The 18,826-nt window shown below is 41.7% G+C and overlaps 1 protein-coding gene across 5 annotated transcripts in view; it reads right to left on the bottom strand.

The window, feature by feature from the left end:
* The window catches only part of RGS22 (regulator of G protein signaling 22), a 97,133-nt gene that overhangs the window by 65,571 nt on the left and 12,736 nt on the right, over positions 1-18,826 (bottom strand). For 4 of the 5 annotated variants that reach the window (XM_019495807.2, XM_019495803.2, XM_019495805.2 and 1 more), the window contains exons 4-6: positions 12,238-12,459; positions 6,851-6,936; positions 494-659 (exon numbers count right to left, since the gene is read on the bottom strand). In XM_019495807.2, the coding sequence (XP_019351352.1) occupies positions 494-659; positions 6,851-6,936; positions 12,238-12,459 (474 nt within the window). The remainder of the gene's footprint in view (positions 1-493; positions 660-6,850; positions 6,937-12,237; positions 12,460-18,826) is intronic. The other variant, XM_019495808.2, reaches the window with a different exon arrangement.

Genomic DNA, 18,826 nt, shown 5'->3' with positions numbered 1-18,826 from the left:
TCTTCAGAGCAAACATATGCAAATAACCTACTAAATAACTATTTATACATACAATTAGCTGTTGAACATGACAACAGCAACTATGTTTGAAAATTACAGCCATACATTTTTACAAGAGTGGTTCTAAACAGTTCATCTGAATTTTCCTGAGTCATAAAAATGGTAAAGATTAAATGGGAAACCCAGTTCCACTTATCTAAACAGCACATCCTGCCTTCGTACAGGGGGTTGGACTAGATGACCTTTGAAGTCCCTTTTCCCATTTAATTCTATGATTTTTTCATAGCAGGAAATAATCACATGTGTATGCAGAGTGCAGAATGTTCTAAAATATCTTCTGTGTTTGAGGCTCTGCAAGCTACCTGTGTAATCTGTATTCTTTTTCTGATCTATTTATCCAATCATACCAGGAGTACACTTGTGAATCCTTAGTTCTGTATGCTCAGTCTAGCACAACACTGTTCCCATTACCTAGATGCTGTGTTTATTTTACCTGGCCAAGTGAGACATAGAACTTTCTCATAATTAATTCGTCTTCATCTTCCTCAGGGAGAGGAGGAGTTGGTTCTCTTTTCACAATCCAGGGATAATATGCTGTATCTATAATGAAGTTAATACCAGTACTGCTCCATTCTACTTGCGATATCAGTTTAGCTAACCTACAGTTAAGATGTTAGGAGACAAAAGAAGTAGTTCATTTTAAGTATTCATTCACAAATTCATTTGATTTAGCTTTACAATTGACAGTACACTCTAAAAACAAGTTCTTAAAGGTAACTTCATGCTCTGCTTTATATTTTATTCCCCCCCTACTTCAAGTTTGGAAGTTTTAACTCAGTTTTTCTAGCTACAAGTATGGCTCCAGGTAAAGCTGTAGCTAACAGCTGTTAAGGAAAACCCTTTCCTCTCCTGCCTGGTCTTTGAAAGAAACTCTGGCTTTCCTCAGCTTATGTGGAGAAGGAACCCTACAAGCTCATCTGCAGAACTATTACGGGAGTAAAAATGTTTATCAAAATATTTTGAAAGAAATGCAAAAGCTAGGGGGCTACAATACAAAACAACACCAGGCAATATGTATTAAATGATACCAGAAGACAAAAGGGGGTTGAGCCACACAGTGGAAGACCCAAGAGCTGCTGTTTTTACATGAAGCTCAGAGCTGCTGTTGCTACACAGAGGTCATTGCAACAGGGAGCAGAGATCTCACCTTCAGCCTGCAAGTGACCATGGACATCTTTCAGTGTCCAGAGAAAGGCACGTGGAAACAGCACAACAGCAGATGGGTCCGTAAAGGAATCACAGAAGATGCATAGCCCACAGAAAACCAGGAGCTTTCCCAGAACCAACCCAGCTCAACCCAAGGATGTAAACCATGAGGAAGAAGAAAAGAAACTTGGTTAGGTACAATTTACTCCCCCATTCATGTGCTCCTTTTCTCTTAGCTTTCTTCACAGCCCCTAAAACTTCACCCCCATTCCCACTCTGCGATCAGCAGAGTCCTTGTCTCTCAATGGAACAACAGATGTTCTCTTAAAGAAGTTGTTTATTTTAAGAACAGACATTGACAATGCAAAACAAAAAATAACTGAAAACTTTAAAGAAAAAAATACATATTTTGTGCAGGCAGAGAAACAAATCTAGTAAAGTAAAAACAAAGCAACTACAATTTCACACATTCCAAATACAAAAACAAGTACAAACTAACACCTGGGCATTCAATTTAAATACCTCAAAGAGACAAAAGAAAGTTTGCAAGTAAATCAGTACAGTAATGGGGACTACATGACTGTAGAAACAACTCAGTAAACTTACTGGATGCAGGTTTTTCAGCTGTAAATATTTTGGTTTTTCAGTAGAAAAAAAAAACAATTATTTTTGTTTTTCAGGGGGAAAGTCCAAGTCCCAAACAAATTACTTGCAGAATACAAGGCTTGGATTCATGAAAGAAGTAGAAATTGAATGCTGCTGGCTTGTTGGCTCACTCTTTCAACAGGCTCACAAAGCTGGTCAGTGAGCACAACTCTTCTTCACTTATAGAGCTCCTCTCTTGCTTTCTAGCACAATTTCAGTAACATTTTCATGCAAGCACTAGTTGAGGTTTCCCTGCATGTTCCTCAAAAGAGCAGCCTTTTTTCTCCCACTGCAGTAAGATACTTCCCCATGCCACTACTCAATTGTTAGGTCTTCCTGCATTATGGCTTCCTTTGAACAAACCTTGTTCTACAGAGATCAGATTTCTCATTTCCTTCTAACTGAAAGTCACTTCCATGGAGGAATCACCCACAGCAAAATCTTGACATGCAGAAGAGTAAGCTTTATCAATGCCTCAACTAATTCCCACTGTGCGATCAGCACCAAATGCCAGGGAATCAGTTTCCTGGATCAAATTTACAATGCTATTTTGTGTGTTATATTTATTATTAATTCATTAGTATATTTACACATGCCCAAATTTATTCATATTTACTAAGTAACTGTATCATTTGTTTTCACTTCTGAATTTTTAACTTTATCTTCCACTTATCAGTGGCTGCCTCAATTCTGTCCCATTCCTTATTACTCAGTTCCCCTACTTACTTTACACTTTTGTCCCTGTGCCTATCATCACCCCTTGTGTACACTGAATCTTCTGCCTCCACCTCCCAAATGCCAACAGCAATTAGCTAAGGTGTTCCATCATTCTGAAGAAGCAGGCAGCACAGAGGCTCTGGGAACCTCAACTTGCCTTTGTGGAGTCTTTGGTGCCCTTCGAAGTGACAGATGCCTTTTATTATTTAACAATGTTCACTACATTTATCTAGGACCCTTTATATCCAGACCTCCACACCTCATGAGCTTGAACAGTACTACAATATGCTCACAGGCTTAGCTGTCATACTGCTCTGAAGCAGGGCCCTATGTGGTAAAACTTTCTGGGTGTTGGTAATTACTTTCTGATGTCTGCTAGCCCATTAGCAATGTCTGTCTGATTTTTTTAAATCAGTGACATCAACTGAGATTCTGCCTCCACCTGTGCTGAAAGCCTGACCTTCAAAAGTAAGAAAAAAGAATGGACAAGGTAAGACAAACCTGCTCAAGAGTTCCAAGTCCACAGCAAAGAAGATCAGAGAGTGAAAGGTGGGTATGCTTAAAGAAAATCAGGAGGACTTCCTAAGAGCTGCATCAGGAAATGGGCCAAGACATTAAGTTGCTCCCAAAAAGCTTGAAAGAGGCCTATATCCCAGCAGCATTACACGGATTACAAAGTCCTTCCTGAGGCCAACGTGCCATTATGCCCTGCAACACTACCCCATGCACTCAACTCCACAGGAAATAAAGGGGAACTCAGAAGAGCCCACACACACTGATATGTAATCCATGTAGACCAGCCACCATGTGGGCCTTCTGCTTGAACAGTCTGTTATTTAATACTTCATAATAATGCTGTGCAAACCATAATTTATTTTCTTTGCCTTACAGTACCAAGATGTAGTCCCCCACTCAATAACCCCTCATCAGATTCATAGAAATTTATAACAAATCATCACTTGGCCATGTACAGTTTAATTATGAAGTAATGTAAGGCAGCATGCACCCAGTTTGGCTAGGACACACAGTCAGTTTTTCTCTTAAGGCCTCCAACTGCACACTGCCTGGATGGGCTCTATTAGAGGACCTGCCTTTGTGTCAGGCTGTTCAAATTCAGCAGACAGTCTTTTCATTTCCTCTCTCCACCCTGCTGGTAATGATTATCCCATTTGGTTTGCAAATATTACATAAAACACCATGTGCAGCAACAACAACAATAGGAATATTTGGCTAACTGAGATCCACTCTAGTCATAAGACATCCTAGCAACCCTTTAATCTGCCAAATGCACGTATCCAGCACCTATTCAGACAATAGTTAAAATGTTTCTTGCTCTTGTCCAGCTGCCCAGCGCATGGCTTCATGAGCAAGGCAGGACCTTGGAGAATCACAGCTGTCTGTGAAACCCTACCAAAGTGAATCTGCTGGTCAAGGAAAAAAAGTGTGAAACTTCTCATAAAGTTGTGTATTCATAAAGATGCATCATGAGCTTTCCCTGCCCATGAATGCTAATGTTAGTGAAATTGCTCCAGTGATCCACTAGTGCTTTCATAAGTCCTTCTTGTTCATGTATTCAGATGCAGGAGGAAAGGAATCAGAACTGGGATGCATCCTGTCTATTGCCCCACCATAGTTAGGGAAGCCCATTGAGTCAAACCCATCTATTATTTCTTATCATTGCTCAGTCACAATTCTGAGCAGGAAGACATGCTTAACAGCTCTCTACACCTGGATAACTAACATTTACTTTTCAACAATGAACTGATAACACAGTGGTTGGAAGCTCTCGTTTACATGTCTCTGATAGGCTGGGATGGGCTTGGGACACAGCAACAGGAAGATCTTCCATAATCAAAAATTTGGCAGTCACTGGTGCCTGTCCCAGGCTAGCAGCACCATCAAGTTCTGCCACACAGTGTTTGCTTCACAAGCCGAGAAGTGCTGGTTCACCACATGCACCTGATCAGTAAGGGCTTTTGGTACCTAGTGACTTTCATTAATTGCCTGCACTATCTTCTTCTGGACTTAATTATTGCTGCAGCTGTTTGCGAGCCACTGAGATAATTGTTGAAGTTCCACAAGCTCAGAAGTATCAGTCACTCTGCATCTAAAACCAGCCATGGGAACTCTACTGATATGTCCAACATTCATTCTTCTGACAGCAAAATGTCAGAGAGACTGAAAACTATGTAAGGAAGATCAAATTATGGGATGTGACAAAAAGAACCATGAAACTTTTAAAAAACAGCATAAAAATAGACTAAATTATAGGAGGGAAGCACAGGTTTTCTTGGAATTTGACTCTCCAGTCCTGCAAGACTGAGAAGAGAGCTAGTAGCTCACAATGCAATGGAGCCTGGTAGATGGCAGTATAGTAAGCTCTAGGAAGCCTCTTCATAGGACTGTATACTTTTTGCCAATACAACCTGCTGTGAGAATGGACTTTGCCAGCTAAGACACCCAATTGTGATCACCATCTTACTGAAACAGATCTAAGCTGGCATAAATTTTACCAGTAAACATTTCTAATGTGGACTATAGCTATAGATGGAAGAATTCTCCCAAAAGTGAGGCTCAGTATATATTAGGTTTGAGCCATGGAGTCCGTCTCTGAGTCCAACGCCAAATCTAAACTTCCCCAATTTTTGATCATGGCAGAGTTCAGACCTGATGTGCTGTGTCAGGTTCAACTCTTTTCTCCTCTCCTCTCTTACCTCTGTTCATTTTGTTTAGCTCAGCTTTGAACATTGACTACAATAGGAATTAAGCATGTGCTTAAAATTTAATTCCATGTACAGCAAAAGCCGCGTTATCCAGTACCTTACAAACTGGCAAGCTCCATTAACTGGCATGCCAGTCAACGTGGCAAAAGTGAAACCGCAACTGCCCACTGTGGTACGTCCAGTTTCACCGAGCCCCCATGACCCAGGGCAAAGCAGCTTGTCCCCAGTGTGCCTGGGGCCCCCCTGCCTGTCCCCCGGCACCTTGATGTGGCAGGAGGGGCAGCGGTGCACCGGGCGCAGCAGGAGGGGCAGAGGCCCAAACAGGCAAAGATGCCTGTTTGGGCCTCTCAGGTAACTGGCATATTTGGTTATCTGGCACCCCCCCCATTCTCCATGGGTGCTGGATAACAAAGCTTTTGCTGTAATTATATTTTGTTTGAACACAAAAATCGCTTGCCACATCAGAAGACCAAATCTACTAACGTTCTAGGAAGCTTATACATGCACATTACTGTAAGAAAGGTACAGCTTTCCTTTGATTTACTATCCTTTGTAAATTTTCCCCTCCGATGTACAAATCATCTTCAGTATCTTGCATATGGTTGCAGTTCCTACAAACATTTAAAAATGCAAACTGAATATAAAGATAATTAAAATAATATAAAATGTAAAATAATATAATTATTTTATATTATTTTACCACAGATACTAATTCATAGTACATTTACTCTGCAGTAAGGAGGAAGTTAGGGTGGCATCTTAGACATTAACTGGTTCAGAGAGCTGTGAGCTTTTGTAGGAGATAGCCTACTTCATCAAGTGCTATGAACAGAATGGAAAGACAGAATAGTCTGTCCTTTCTAGACAAGTTCCTCTACTTCAAATCATTCATTTACAATAACTAGACACTGGTGTGCGTGCAAGAGCAAGAGACTTGCAACCTCTGTGGAATATAGATAGTTACACATAGATAAATACCAGTAGTATTCTCTAGCAGGCTAATATGGTATGTCATTTCTGGACAAGAAAAATTACTGAGTGAAAAAGGAACAGAATAAAAATACTATTTATTTCATTTTAACCAAACTAAGTCATTAAAATGAAATGGGTTAAACAAAAGTTCAACACAGGGGCACAGAAGGGAATAGGTGAGTATTTATTCATCAAGGCGCCCCCAGGGGTTACAAGAAATAATGGCCACAAGCTAGCAGAGAGCAGATTTAGATTGGACATTAGGAAGAACTTCTTCACAGTTCGAGTGGCCAAGGTCTGGAACGGGCTCCCAAGGGAGGTGGTGCTCTCCCCTACCCTGGGGGTCTTCAAGAGGAGGTTAGATGAGTATCTAGCTGGGGTCATCTAGACCCAGCACTCTTTCCTGCTTATGCAGGGGGTTGGACTCGATGATCTAAGGTCCCTTCCGACCCTAGCATCTATGAATCTATGAATCTATGAAAACAAAATGCTCCAGAAAATGCCTTAAGTGAAGTGTCAAGATGAATTACACACAGGGGAAAAATAAACAAATTTAACATTTGAATTTACATTAGAGACTGCAATACCTGTATTCAAAGTAACAATCACTTTCTAGAAATGCTGGAAGTCTTTCTTTCTTAATCCACTGAATTCCCTGCTCTCGATCAAGGCACTATTAAAAGAAAGAAAGACGAAGCATCCATGTTAATCTTAACTTCCTCTGGTTTTACTTGTCACATACTTAACTGATAGGATACTTTGTAGTAAGACAATCCCTTTCCCCCCACACACACAGGTCACCCAGCTGAGTAAATTAGTTTATCTTCTTATAAATAGTTGAGAAAGCCTGGTTTTGATCTCACTTGAACCTGCATAAATAGAACCATTTCAACTTAAGACAAGAAAGCAAATGAAAGAATGAATTAGGCCTGTAATGTACAATTTAACGTGCCAATTAGAATATCAGCTGCCCATAAGTTATCTGTAATGTGAAATAGAGAACGTGGCAGACACTATCAGCAGTAAAATATTAACAATAGTCAGCATTTTTCTTGATATTCTTGAGGAGTGAAGAAGCAATTAAATGGTCTTAATCTATTCCCCAACAGCAGAAAAACTGTAGCTATTAAAAAGAACAACAACAAAAATTTAAAAAGCATAAAAATAAACCTATTAACAAACTACAGCTTTCTCTTAAATCAGTTGTAGGCTGAGTTAGTTCTGTTGACTTAGTGAAATTATTCCTGATTTATGCCAGCCTAAGTGAGAGAAATCTGAGGTCCACAGAAACTCACTACCGGCTCTGTAAGAAATGAATCTGAGACAGAGCACCACCAACAAATTTATACATTCTTAAGAACTAAGCTTTCATTTATTTGAGGTGTATTTTTCCTTTTAGTGACCTGGTTGCTAGGGAAATTGAATTCCTGAGAGAATAAAATCTTCTACTTGTCCACAAAAAGGAGTAAAGGACAGGCAGTATTGATATTGTAGCTCTTTGCTACCCCAGGCAATCAGTACATATGGGCTTGAACTTACATTTTCTTTCTATGATCTAGTATTTCATAAAGGGCAAGGGTTATTTCTGCTTCATATGCATCTCTAGAGGATTAAAAAATCTAAACTACTTTGCAAAGTAGGTGGTTTCATTTAAGTAGAAGAAAATATATCAAAATATGGAAAGCTTATGTTGGCTGTGGGTCAGATAGTGTAATTTGTGGAGATGAAGACTAATTATTCTCCATGCTATAGTATGTGCCTCTTTTGGTAACTGATAAGTTTTTGGAAATATAGAAGTTGTCTCTTTATTTTGGCCAATTTCTCTAGAGGTAAGAAAAATATTTGCAATTTGTATGTACCAATGGAAACATGTCCCAGTTTTTTTATCAGTTATTCATAATATGTTTATGTCTGAGTAAATGTTATGCAAAATTAATTATATATTATCTGGAGGAAAAGAACACCCAGAAAAAGAGATCTAAATGTAATCCAATAGATTTTGTTACCTTTGTTACCAGGGTTAGCCGTGGGCCTTGCTGGGACCCAATCCAGCAAAGCTTTTAGCACGTGTTTAGCTTTAAGCTTGTGGATAGTCTCACAGTCTGCTCATGTGACTGAAGTTAAGTGCTTTGCTGGACTGGAAAGTAAGAGGTTCAAAACCTGATCTGATTTCCTTTTCCACCTGTGACTGATTCTCTCCCCTTCAGCATATGCCTGTCATTATATAATTCACCCTCTGGTTGATTCTTAACTGACCATAGTTTAACATACACATATTCCCACATCTGCAACTTGCAAGCATGCCTCCCTCCCCCCTTGCTTGCTTGTCGATCTTCACAGGCTGGGAGGATGGTGAGGATAGAGAAAAAGAACATAAGAGGTATTCCTCAGATTACATCTGCCTAAATTCAGACTGGTTCTCATTGCAAACAGGATGGATGTTAAGACTCACAGTAAAGCCAAAGTCATATAAGATGCTTTTTACAAACAAACAATTCTCTTTCTTGCCTCTTGAACAAGGTTATAAGCAGTCAGCTGAGCCAGAAGGAACAAAGAGTGAAAAATCAAATTCCACTCTGACCTGAACTGAACTAATGGATGCAAGTGGTAAGGGATCACTATGAGTGAGATGTGACCGTGACTGCTGGCATGACAAAATCGATGTGGCTGACTTCTGGTACTTTGTACAGATATGGTACTGACTTTTGGCATGCTAATATGATAGGCATGGCTTTAATGTCTGGTGCCACAGATGTTAAGCAGAAGTTGATGGGGCATCCAAATCACCCATCCAGTAAACTAGAAAGCTGAAACAAGGTATAAAATGCCAAAAGTGCTAAAAATGCAATGATGCATACCACAAAGGTCATGGTGCTTCCCTTCTGTGGAAAACCTCATGGAAAGAAGAAACACTCCTAAGGCTCTGAGAGATGGGTTTTTTTTGTAGTTTTACAAAGGCTGTAGTACCACAAAAACTAAAGCAGTATGGGCTACCATATATTCAAAGACCACTCGCCGAAAGACAACAAAATTGCCACAAAAGGCATGCTGTCCAGCCTTGGGAGTTGGTCTTTGGCTCACCCAGCCTTCAGTGAAGTCTGTCAGCTGACGGGCTTCACCATGAACTCTTGCCACCATGACCACAATATCTGGCTGGCAGATGGCCAGAGCCCTGTAGCCTCCAACTGCTTGCCACCTACACATTTACAGGTCTGGGAGGCACCCAAAGCCAGCCATTCTCCCTCTCTCTTGGAGGTGGGAGAAGAGGAGTGGGCAACTGGTGGGCAGCCTGAGACCTGAGTACTTTCCAACTAGGCATTTCTAGGTCTTAGACTCCCAACCTGTCTGGAATTTTAAAGAGTCTATGGGCAGCCCAAGAGCCCTTTAAAGTTCGTGGCTCTCTTGCTGCCCGAGAGTGGAGAGTGCCACTGCCCGGGCATTCCCCACCCTCAGGAATCTCAAGAACGCTTTCAATTTAATGGAGGTCAGGCAGTTCAGGAGTCCTATAAAGTTTTCGATGTTTGAGCTTCCTGAGAGCTGGCATTCTCCTCCATTCCACCCCAAGGCAGCCTTTGCCACCACTGCAACAATGGTGAGGCAAATTGCAAGCTCCCTGACAACTTGCTGTTTGGCGGGTTGTCAGAGAATGAGCTGCTCTCTCTCCTTCCTGCCTCCCTCTTGGAGTGGGGAAGGAGGAGCAGGGTATGATGGAATAGTGAAGGATCGGAGACCTGATCAGATGTTAAATTTGTTCTGGCAAGATAAAGATGTTGTCTGAAGCAGCACCTTCTTTGTCATGAATCTGCTATTTTTGTGGCAATTTTTTAACATCTGGCATGTTACAGTTTGTCTTGGTAAACTTGCATATAGCCTATAATAAACATCATGTCTGTCATTAAATAACTTGGGCCCTTACATAACACAAAATAGGGCAGTACTGTCCCCTCCCAACTCACGTGACAGGAAATACTAGGTGGGGAAGGTTAGGGATATGGAGCCCAAGAATGCACAGGGAAGCTCAGCCAAAACCCCACAAACCCTAAGACGTGACAGAGAAAGATATATTCAGCTCTTCAATTCCACTGAGATCAATGCAGCTAGTTATTTCAAGGCAGTGATTCTTAATCACTTTTTGGTAGTCAACCTGACCTTTCTATGTCAAACCTCATTACATTGTGGCCACCATTACTTACTGATTCAGCTATTGGCACTTGTGAAATTAGCACATCTAATTTTAGTTAGACTAAAACTAGCTTCCCTTTCTGTGTGATCTCAGATAAGCCATTCCAAGAAGCAATCACTTAGAATGCTGAAAAACTTTCTTCCATTGTGCCCTTTGACCAGTTTTTCAGTAAGCAGTGAAAGTCCCCTATTTTTAGCATTGTGGTAAATTTTGCTTCCTTTTTGCCCTCTCTCAGCATTGGACATTCACTTTTCTTTTTGATCTGGAAGCCAGTAATATAGCCCCATTAATATTCTTACAATCTGATACTTGAGATTTGTATTGGCATTGACTCAACTATGTGGGTCTCTCTAGTTAAGATCTGTATTTTTCTAGATTCTATGGAATCCCTTAGATGTGGTTTTACTCTTTCTCCTCTTTAACCAAAGTATTTTTCCTGTATAGTTACTAGCAAAGTATTACAGTATCCTGTTATAGTTCACCTTCCATCATGGGCAAGCATACCTGCTTCACAATGATTATGTTTAACAAAGCAGAGATGCAATCAACTACAGCTCCTTGATTTTCCTCCTCCCTGGCCATGGCATAGGTTGATGGCTGATTAGTTTCAAAACACAGTAAACAAGCATGACCAACCTACAGCACATGCAGTTTCTGCATGTGGCACTCAGCAACTCAGAGAGGGGCCAGGCAGCACAGTGGTAGAGGGACCAGAAAGCAGAGCATCAGATCCGGTGGGGAGCACAGGGCACGGAACATAAAGAAGATGCCCACCAGGAATGGAGATGCCCAGGATGCTCATAGAACATAAAGAAGATGCCCACCTGATGCCCACCAGATCAGGCAGGGGGAAAGGATCAGAATGACACTCAGGGAAGGTGAGGGATAAGTTGTGGCATGCCTGCCAAAAAAAGGTTGCCCTCCACTGCCCTAAGACATTAGAACAGTTTTGAATGGTGTCTACTGGAGTCACATAACTTCCTTGATTATATCACACTAGCATAAGTGAATAAATCAAGTACCACAGCCTGCTGAAATGTACTTTTCTTCTGCAAAAGTACAATTTAAAGGAAAACTCCAAGGACTCCTTATAAAGCCATCTGTACTCTCTTGTATTCTCTAAGATGTTTACAGTTAATATTGACTTCATTTCTATTCTAAAACAAAAGACAGAGCCACTAAAGCAAGCAGAGTAAAATATTACAGCTGGTAGTGGCTACACAACATCAGGAGAAGAAGGTTTCCCTGAAATCTATTCTATCTTCCAAAACATCCACTTAGCTAAGTCAGTTCTTGCTTGCCAGAATTAGTGACTTATGCTAGTTTTACCCATCAGTGCTAACGGGAGTTAAATATGCAAGTCTTCTGAGAACTAATAGAAGAGACCCATACATATTGCCAGACCATGAATGAGCTCACAGCCACACAACTGCTAGGCACAAGTTAAGGCAGAAGACTGAGATGCATTAGTTTCAATCAATTTGTATATTCCAAGTATCACCAGTAAACTAATTGTTGTCGTAATATTGGTGAGCAACATTTTTTCCTTAATATTAAAAAGCTTCAGGCCACACAACTAAATTCTGGTCTAAAAGATGTACAAATGCAGTTAAATTAACTTGTATGAGACACATGGTGATCTGAGGGCATAATTTGGCTCATTGTAGTATTTTCCTAATACTGTACAAATGAACATTTTTCCCCAAGCTAGCAAGTCAAACACAACAGTAACTGCTGTCAAAATGTCTACAAAAACATTTAAATAAAAGGCAGTGGACAGAACATGCTTACCATAATCCTGTAATTTGGGTTAATATTTGGGGCTGAAGAAGCACTGCTCTTTTTGGAGAACTGCCCAACATTCTTTGCCTTCCTTGTAACATTGTAAATGGGATTTGGAGGTTTTTGAGCATGCAGTATTTTTTTAAGCTGGCTTTCCAGGAGCAGAGGGGTGTCATTAATTACTTCAAAAATCCCAAAATCAGGATTAAATTTAACCGGCTGTGCAAAGGTCTGCAAAAGAAATTTTTGAAAAGTTATAATAAGGAAACTTTCATTTGAGAAGTCCTGTTTCTGCAGTATAAAAGCACCCTACAGAACAGAATCGGGTATAAATAGGTTTCCTTCTCCTTCATTTCAGGACTTTTGCTCACAGCATACTTGCCCCTCTCTTTTCATTGTAAGGTTTTCCAATACAGGTTTCCCTCGCTTTATGCTGTACAGGCATAAAGAAAACAGCGCATAAGTCGAATTCGCATAAAGGGAACCCACTTTACAATGTAACAAATAGGGTTACCTTCCAAGACCTCCACTGTACTGACCCCCAGACCCGTTTCTATCACTTTTACAAGACAATTTTGGTACTCACCAACAGTAGACAGTACACACAAGCACAGGGCACTATCATAATGGGGATGGCAACCACAAAAACACGTGTTGCAGAAAACGAGCAAGGAGCACAGATTCACACAGGAGACTATAGTTTGGTGTGTGTCACTCCCACAGTGAACAGCACAAAGCAGCTGGCTGCGGACTTCCACCACACCGATCGCATAAGAGTGAATTTACCTCGCATATAACGAATTTTATTTATTTATTTATTTATTTTAAAGGCCTATGGCCTCATATTAAATCAAAAACTTAGCAAGAGTCAAGACCAATATTCCCATATCAAGTATTACCATATATTGCCAATTCAATTAGGGACTGTATGACCTATGTACAACAGTTCCAATCCCATCTTCAGCTATGTACATGCAACTTCTGTCAACTTCACATACACGTGCATACCTAAAAGCAGAGTAGAAGCATGTGCATACCCAAAAGCAATCATTAGTTTTTTCTGTCTTTTTTTTTTTTTTACTGTAAACCAAAACTAATAATTTTGCATTCAAACTTCAAGAAATGATGATTATGAAGGTTGTATAAAACATTCAAACAGTTCACTATGAAGTTGGAGGCATTCTGCTTTAAGAAAAAAAATCATAAAAAAATCATAAAAATGAGAAGATAAAAACTTGAAGTGGCCTTTTTTCCCACACAATAATATTAATTGAATTTAGTCTCTTTTTGTGAGATCCTGTTTCATTTCACACCAGTATAAATCCAAAGTAACTACACTGAAATCAAGCACTTTTGTTGCTCTTCTCCAAACTGCCCACAATTTAGCAATAATGAGATGCCCAAAACTTAACACACTATACAAGTCTGGTTACACTAGACTAATGGAAAGGCTCTATGATAGTTCTTTCATATCCTGCAATATCTTTATGTAGAGGCCCTGAACCACCAAAGTACTTTAGCATGTGATTAAATTAAGCATAAATAGCTCCTATGCCTTTCAGGATTTATTTGATCAGAACTAAACACCCCAGAACTTTATTGGCCAGGTTGGCTGCCTGATTTTACCATAGTCATATCTAATTTTCTGTATGCTGTCACCCCTGTGTCTTTTTAGCATTAATACTTTCCAGGTTTTTGTGGACTTCATGCTTTTTTCTCTAGAAGTACTAAGGTGCAATTTTAAGACTGGGTTTGGTTTGGGTTTTTTCAGTATTATGTATTTACTCTCCTATGTTCAGAATGCCTCCCAACTTAATAACTGCAAATTTCTTTTACTTTCATGCTTAATTTTTATAAATTCCTGACTTTGAGTGATTAAGCCTTCATAATGCTTACATTAAATAAATGTATTATTTAATTTCCTACGCTTTATGAAAAGGGGAAAGGGAGAGAAAAAAAATAAAAAGCAGGACTTGTTTGCAGAAAAAAGCAAACAAGGCATGTAAATTCCATAATCTGGAACTATTTGACTAGACATTACTAGATTATTTTAGTTCTATGGTATTTAAATTGAAAGCTAACCAAAGACAACATTAATTTATCACTCATATCTACTTTTACTCAATCTCTAGTAACTCAGTTCTAGGTCTAGATTTTTCAATATGCTTTCTAATTAACCAAACAAAAAACATCTGGCAACTTTAATGTAGTGAAACAGATGCCAATGACAACTTTTAAATATGAATTGTACTGTCATTTTGGATGTCCCACCACAAATCATTTACAAGACACATCTACTAATGGAATGAAAGAAGTAAGACTTCAAATAATGCATATTAGACCAAAAACAGATACATTAATCTAAGATGCATTTTTCTGACACCAGATTTAACATGTACACACACACACACACACACACACACACACACACTCAGCCAGAAAACTCTACTAAACAGATCATTTCATCAGAGCCTCAAAGAGAAACATCTCAGAATAAAGGGGAAGGAAGCTTTTACTCCTTAGTTGAATAAAATTACAACAGATTCCTTTGTGAAAGTGTGTACTATAATAATTTTACAGATATGACAAAATATGCAGTAAATCCAGACCTATTCTTTACTCAAAACCCTTCCAAGAAAAAAGAAAAGGTAAAATTTGAAATGTAAATTTTGGCCTGGTTTAGCCACTCTTGCAGAACACTCTCCTGCTTTGGCAAGCCATAAATTTTGCTGAGAACTAAAATACACTAGATGTGACCAATATATTCCAGTATGCAGGACTTTCATTCAGCTTTAGAAAAGTCACTAAGCAAAGTACAGACAAGCAAATGCTGTTTTCACACTGCTGTATGGGAGATATCTTAATAAGTAAACATTCAGACATAAATGGCTGACAGCAAAATAACTTCTCAGATGTTAAATGCAAACAGCTGAATATGTTTTTGGACGAAGAACAAATCAAATATAGTGTTCAGAAACCTATGAGCGATCAAATTAATTGTAGTGGTGGCCAATGTTCCTATTTCCTCCCAAAACAGAATACAAAACAGCATCTCTCTCCGTGTTCCTAGGATATTGCGCATTTCTCTCTATGGGTCATGGCTTTATAGCTGTCAAATTTACTTAAATTCATTCAAGAATTCTCCTATATTCACCACACCCCATGGAGAGTCATTCAGCCTGGCCCCCAAAAACTGAATGAGGACACTGCAACTGTCAGAAGGCCCTGACCAGGCAGAAAATAAGTGGAGTAGAGGAAGTTAAACAGCTTTGAGAATCTAGTGAGAAATTCTGTCTATATGTAAGTCAATGGCAAAACTCTCTTTGATTTCAACAGTGCCAAGATTTCACCCCAACCATAAATAAGGACTAAGTTACAAGCAAACATCTCAGATCTCAATAACATAGAAGAAATGCTCCTTCTTTGTCTGTCAGTCAGTCTACTCTCAGTATATTTGTACACACATTCAAATAATCTGGGAAAATTCTTTCAGGTTTGTCCACCTGGTAGAGAAAATTACCCAGAGCCATATGTACAGATATTTGATTGCTGAGGCCCTGATGAGCAGAGAGTTTGCAGAGCTAATGCTGTGCTGTCAAAGGCACTGCCCTGTGCACACATCTCAGCTTGCTCATCAGGCTCCTTTAGTTTAACCCAGGAACAGATGGCAGCAGGCACCCCTGATTGGCTGACCCAGACTGCCCATGGTCAGCCTGTGTTCCCCTACAGCACAACATGCGGATTGTGAAGGGGTGTACTTCGCTCCCTGCTGAAGCATCAAAGTCCAGCAAGCAACACGCTGTCTCCCTGGGTGGAAAAAGGAGGGAATGCTGGAGGGCTATGTTCTCTTCTGAGAGAAACCACAGCATGTACAGTCATTCATTTTCCCGGGAGAAACTCTCCTGGCTGCGATTTAACCCTGGTTGTTGCCAATTTTTTTTATTCCTGGAGCAGCCATTTTTACCCTAGGAGGAATAGCCTGAATATCTGTATACTTTGGTTGCTCCTGGGAGAGTAGGACACACACACACACACACACACACACACGGGGAGGGGGGATGCAGGCTTGGCTCACTCCAGGCGGAAGGGAACAAGCGGCAGCAGGTCATAGCCCCCACTCCCAGCGCTGTTGCACGCACATCCTGTGCTTTCCATACCAGCTGGCAAGCAGCAGCAGAGCAGAGCCCCCACTCCCAGTCCTGACGCAAACGTGAAGCACTGGGAGCAGGGACTATGCTTTCCTGCTGCCCGGAGCAAGTTGCACCTGCATTGCACCTCCCCACTGTGCTGGATGGGCAAGCGGCAGCAGGGCATAACCCCCGTGGCTCCCCCCACCGGGGCAGAAGTAGGCACAGCCAAAGGAACTGTAAGAGAAGCCCGCATGGTTGCCCTCCCTGGCCCCATCCCTCGCCCAGCCTAGCCTCCCAGCACTTAAAACAAAAAAAAGCACTCACTGGCTCTGGCAGTGGTGATCAGGGCCTCTGAGGGCTCATGGCAGAGCCCCCCCACGCAGCACGGGGCAGTGGGGATCACCCCCCACCTGGCACCCGCGCGGCAGCTGCCCCATGGCACGAGTGCAGTGCAGCTCGACAGGGTGACACATGCTGTCTAGGAGCTGGAGCGGCTCCATGTGTCAGCCGGAGACAGGCACCGCTCAGCCCCAGTGGCCCCAGGTCCCAAACAGCAGGCAGCACCCTGCCAAGCCATGCAGCACCAATGCGATGCGACAGCTGCCACGGAGGCTTCTCCCGTGGCTAACCCCGCCTGGGAAGAGGCAGGCACAGCTGGAGGAGCTGTGGGAAAACCTGCAGCTGATGGGCTGTGCCTGCCTCCCAGCCAATCTGAATCACCGAATCTCTCCGAATCAGCGCCGAATCTTCCTAAGCCAATTCGGCCAAATTGATTCAGGACAATGATCCAAATCTACAAATCAAATCACTGTCCTCCGAATTGGCCTAATCCGAATTGAATACTTCCTTATTCGCACAGGCCTAATACACACACACACACACACACACACATATATATGTATGCGCCATGGCCCACCTCCATCCATGTGCTGGGAAGTCCCGGGGCTGCGGCTGGTGGTGGTGGCACTGGGAGTGGAGCAGCTGCGAAATTTGGGGTGGATGCAGCATCCTCCCAGTGCCACCGGTGCCTGCTCTGAGTCCAGCCCCCACAGAGAAGAGCCCCATGCAGCCCTGGCTGCAGCTTGCCCTGCCCCGCACAGATCTGGGGGGCACATGCTCCCCCCCACACCCTCCCAGGGTGCAAGCAGCAGCAGGAGCTGCCCAGCCCCATGAGCTATGGCTACGGCCCCCCTGCCCTGTCTGGGCAGCACCTGCCCCTGTCCCCTCCCTCTCTGTGGTGGGCATTGATCTGTCCTGCCCCCAATGCCCCTTCCCTCCCCCTCCCCCTCATGGACTTACCAGCTGAAGGCAGATGTTGGAAATTGAATCGGTATTAGCCAATTTGCTTCCTTAAATAGTGGCTATCCATATTGACCCCAAAAATCTCTATTGGTGCACCCCTAATACACACACACACACACACGCACGCACGGGACATAGGACTCTTCAGCCTGGAGAGGAGAAGGCTCAGGGGTGAATTGGTGGCAGCCTGTAAGTATAAGGGGGGACCTGGGAGAAGTTGTTCACACATATATGTACACATGTATGCGCACACACACACATACACACACACATATACACACGTACACACACAATTTACTTTCTCTTCACCATTTAGTATTTTGTAAACTCTTTATCATATCCCCCTTCAAGTGCCTCTTTTCTAAACTGAATAGGCCTAGCCTCTTTATTTTCTTCTTATACGTAAGCCCCTCCATACCACTAATTATCCTTGTTACCCTTCTCTGTACCTTCTCTAGTTCTTCTATATCCTTTCTGAGGTGTGCAAGGCCAAAACTGGGCACAGTATTCAAGAAGTGGGCACACCATTGATTTTTAAAGGGGCATAATGCTATTTTGTTTCATTTTCAATTCCCTTTTTAATAATTCCTAACATTTTGTTTGTCTTTTTTAATGGCTGCTGAGCACTGAGTTGATGTTTTTAGGAAACTGTCCACTATGACTCTCAGATGCTTCCTGTGTGGTAACAGCTAATGCAGAGCCCAGAGTGTAGGTATAGTTTGAGTTATTTTTGCCCATGTGCATCATGGCACATGGGACCAGGGACCGAAGGCAAAAGGTATGCATGAAAAGTGGTTGTTCCTTAAGGACACGATCCTTGAAGCACAAAGGAAATCCATTCCCATGCAGAGAATGATAACAGATGGGCTGAGAAGCCCTCTTGGCTAAACAGGGAAATCACAGTCCTCTTAAGACAGAGGCTTATAAACAATGGAAGCTCAGGGCAGGCCCCAAGGAGGACTATTCCACGATGGCTTGCATTTGCAGGGAACAGATAAGACAGGGTAAAGTAGTGACTGAACTTAGATTAGCAATGGTGAACCCCGGGGAAGACCAGGACCAATGGATACAAACTCCTGGAAGGCTACTTCAGGCTTAATACCAGGAAAAAATCCTTCAGAGTCAGGGTTGTCCAGACTGTGAAATAAACTGCATCCAGAAGTGGT

This window comes from Alligator mississippiensis, chromosome 3 (genome assembly GCF_030867095.1).
Source record: "Alligator mississippiensis isolate rAllMis1 chromosome 3, rAllMis1, whole genome shotgun sequence".
NCBI classification, from domain to species: Eukaryota; Metazoa; Chordata; order Crocodylia; family Alligatoridae; genus Alligator; species Alligator mississippiensis.
Note: the sequence above shows the minus strand (reverse complement) of the source record. Positions and strands in the feature narration are given on the sequence as shown.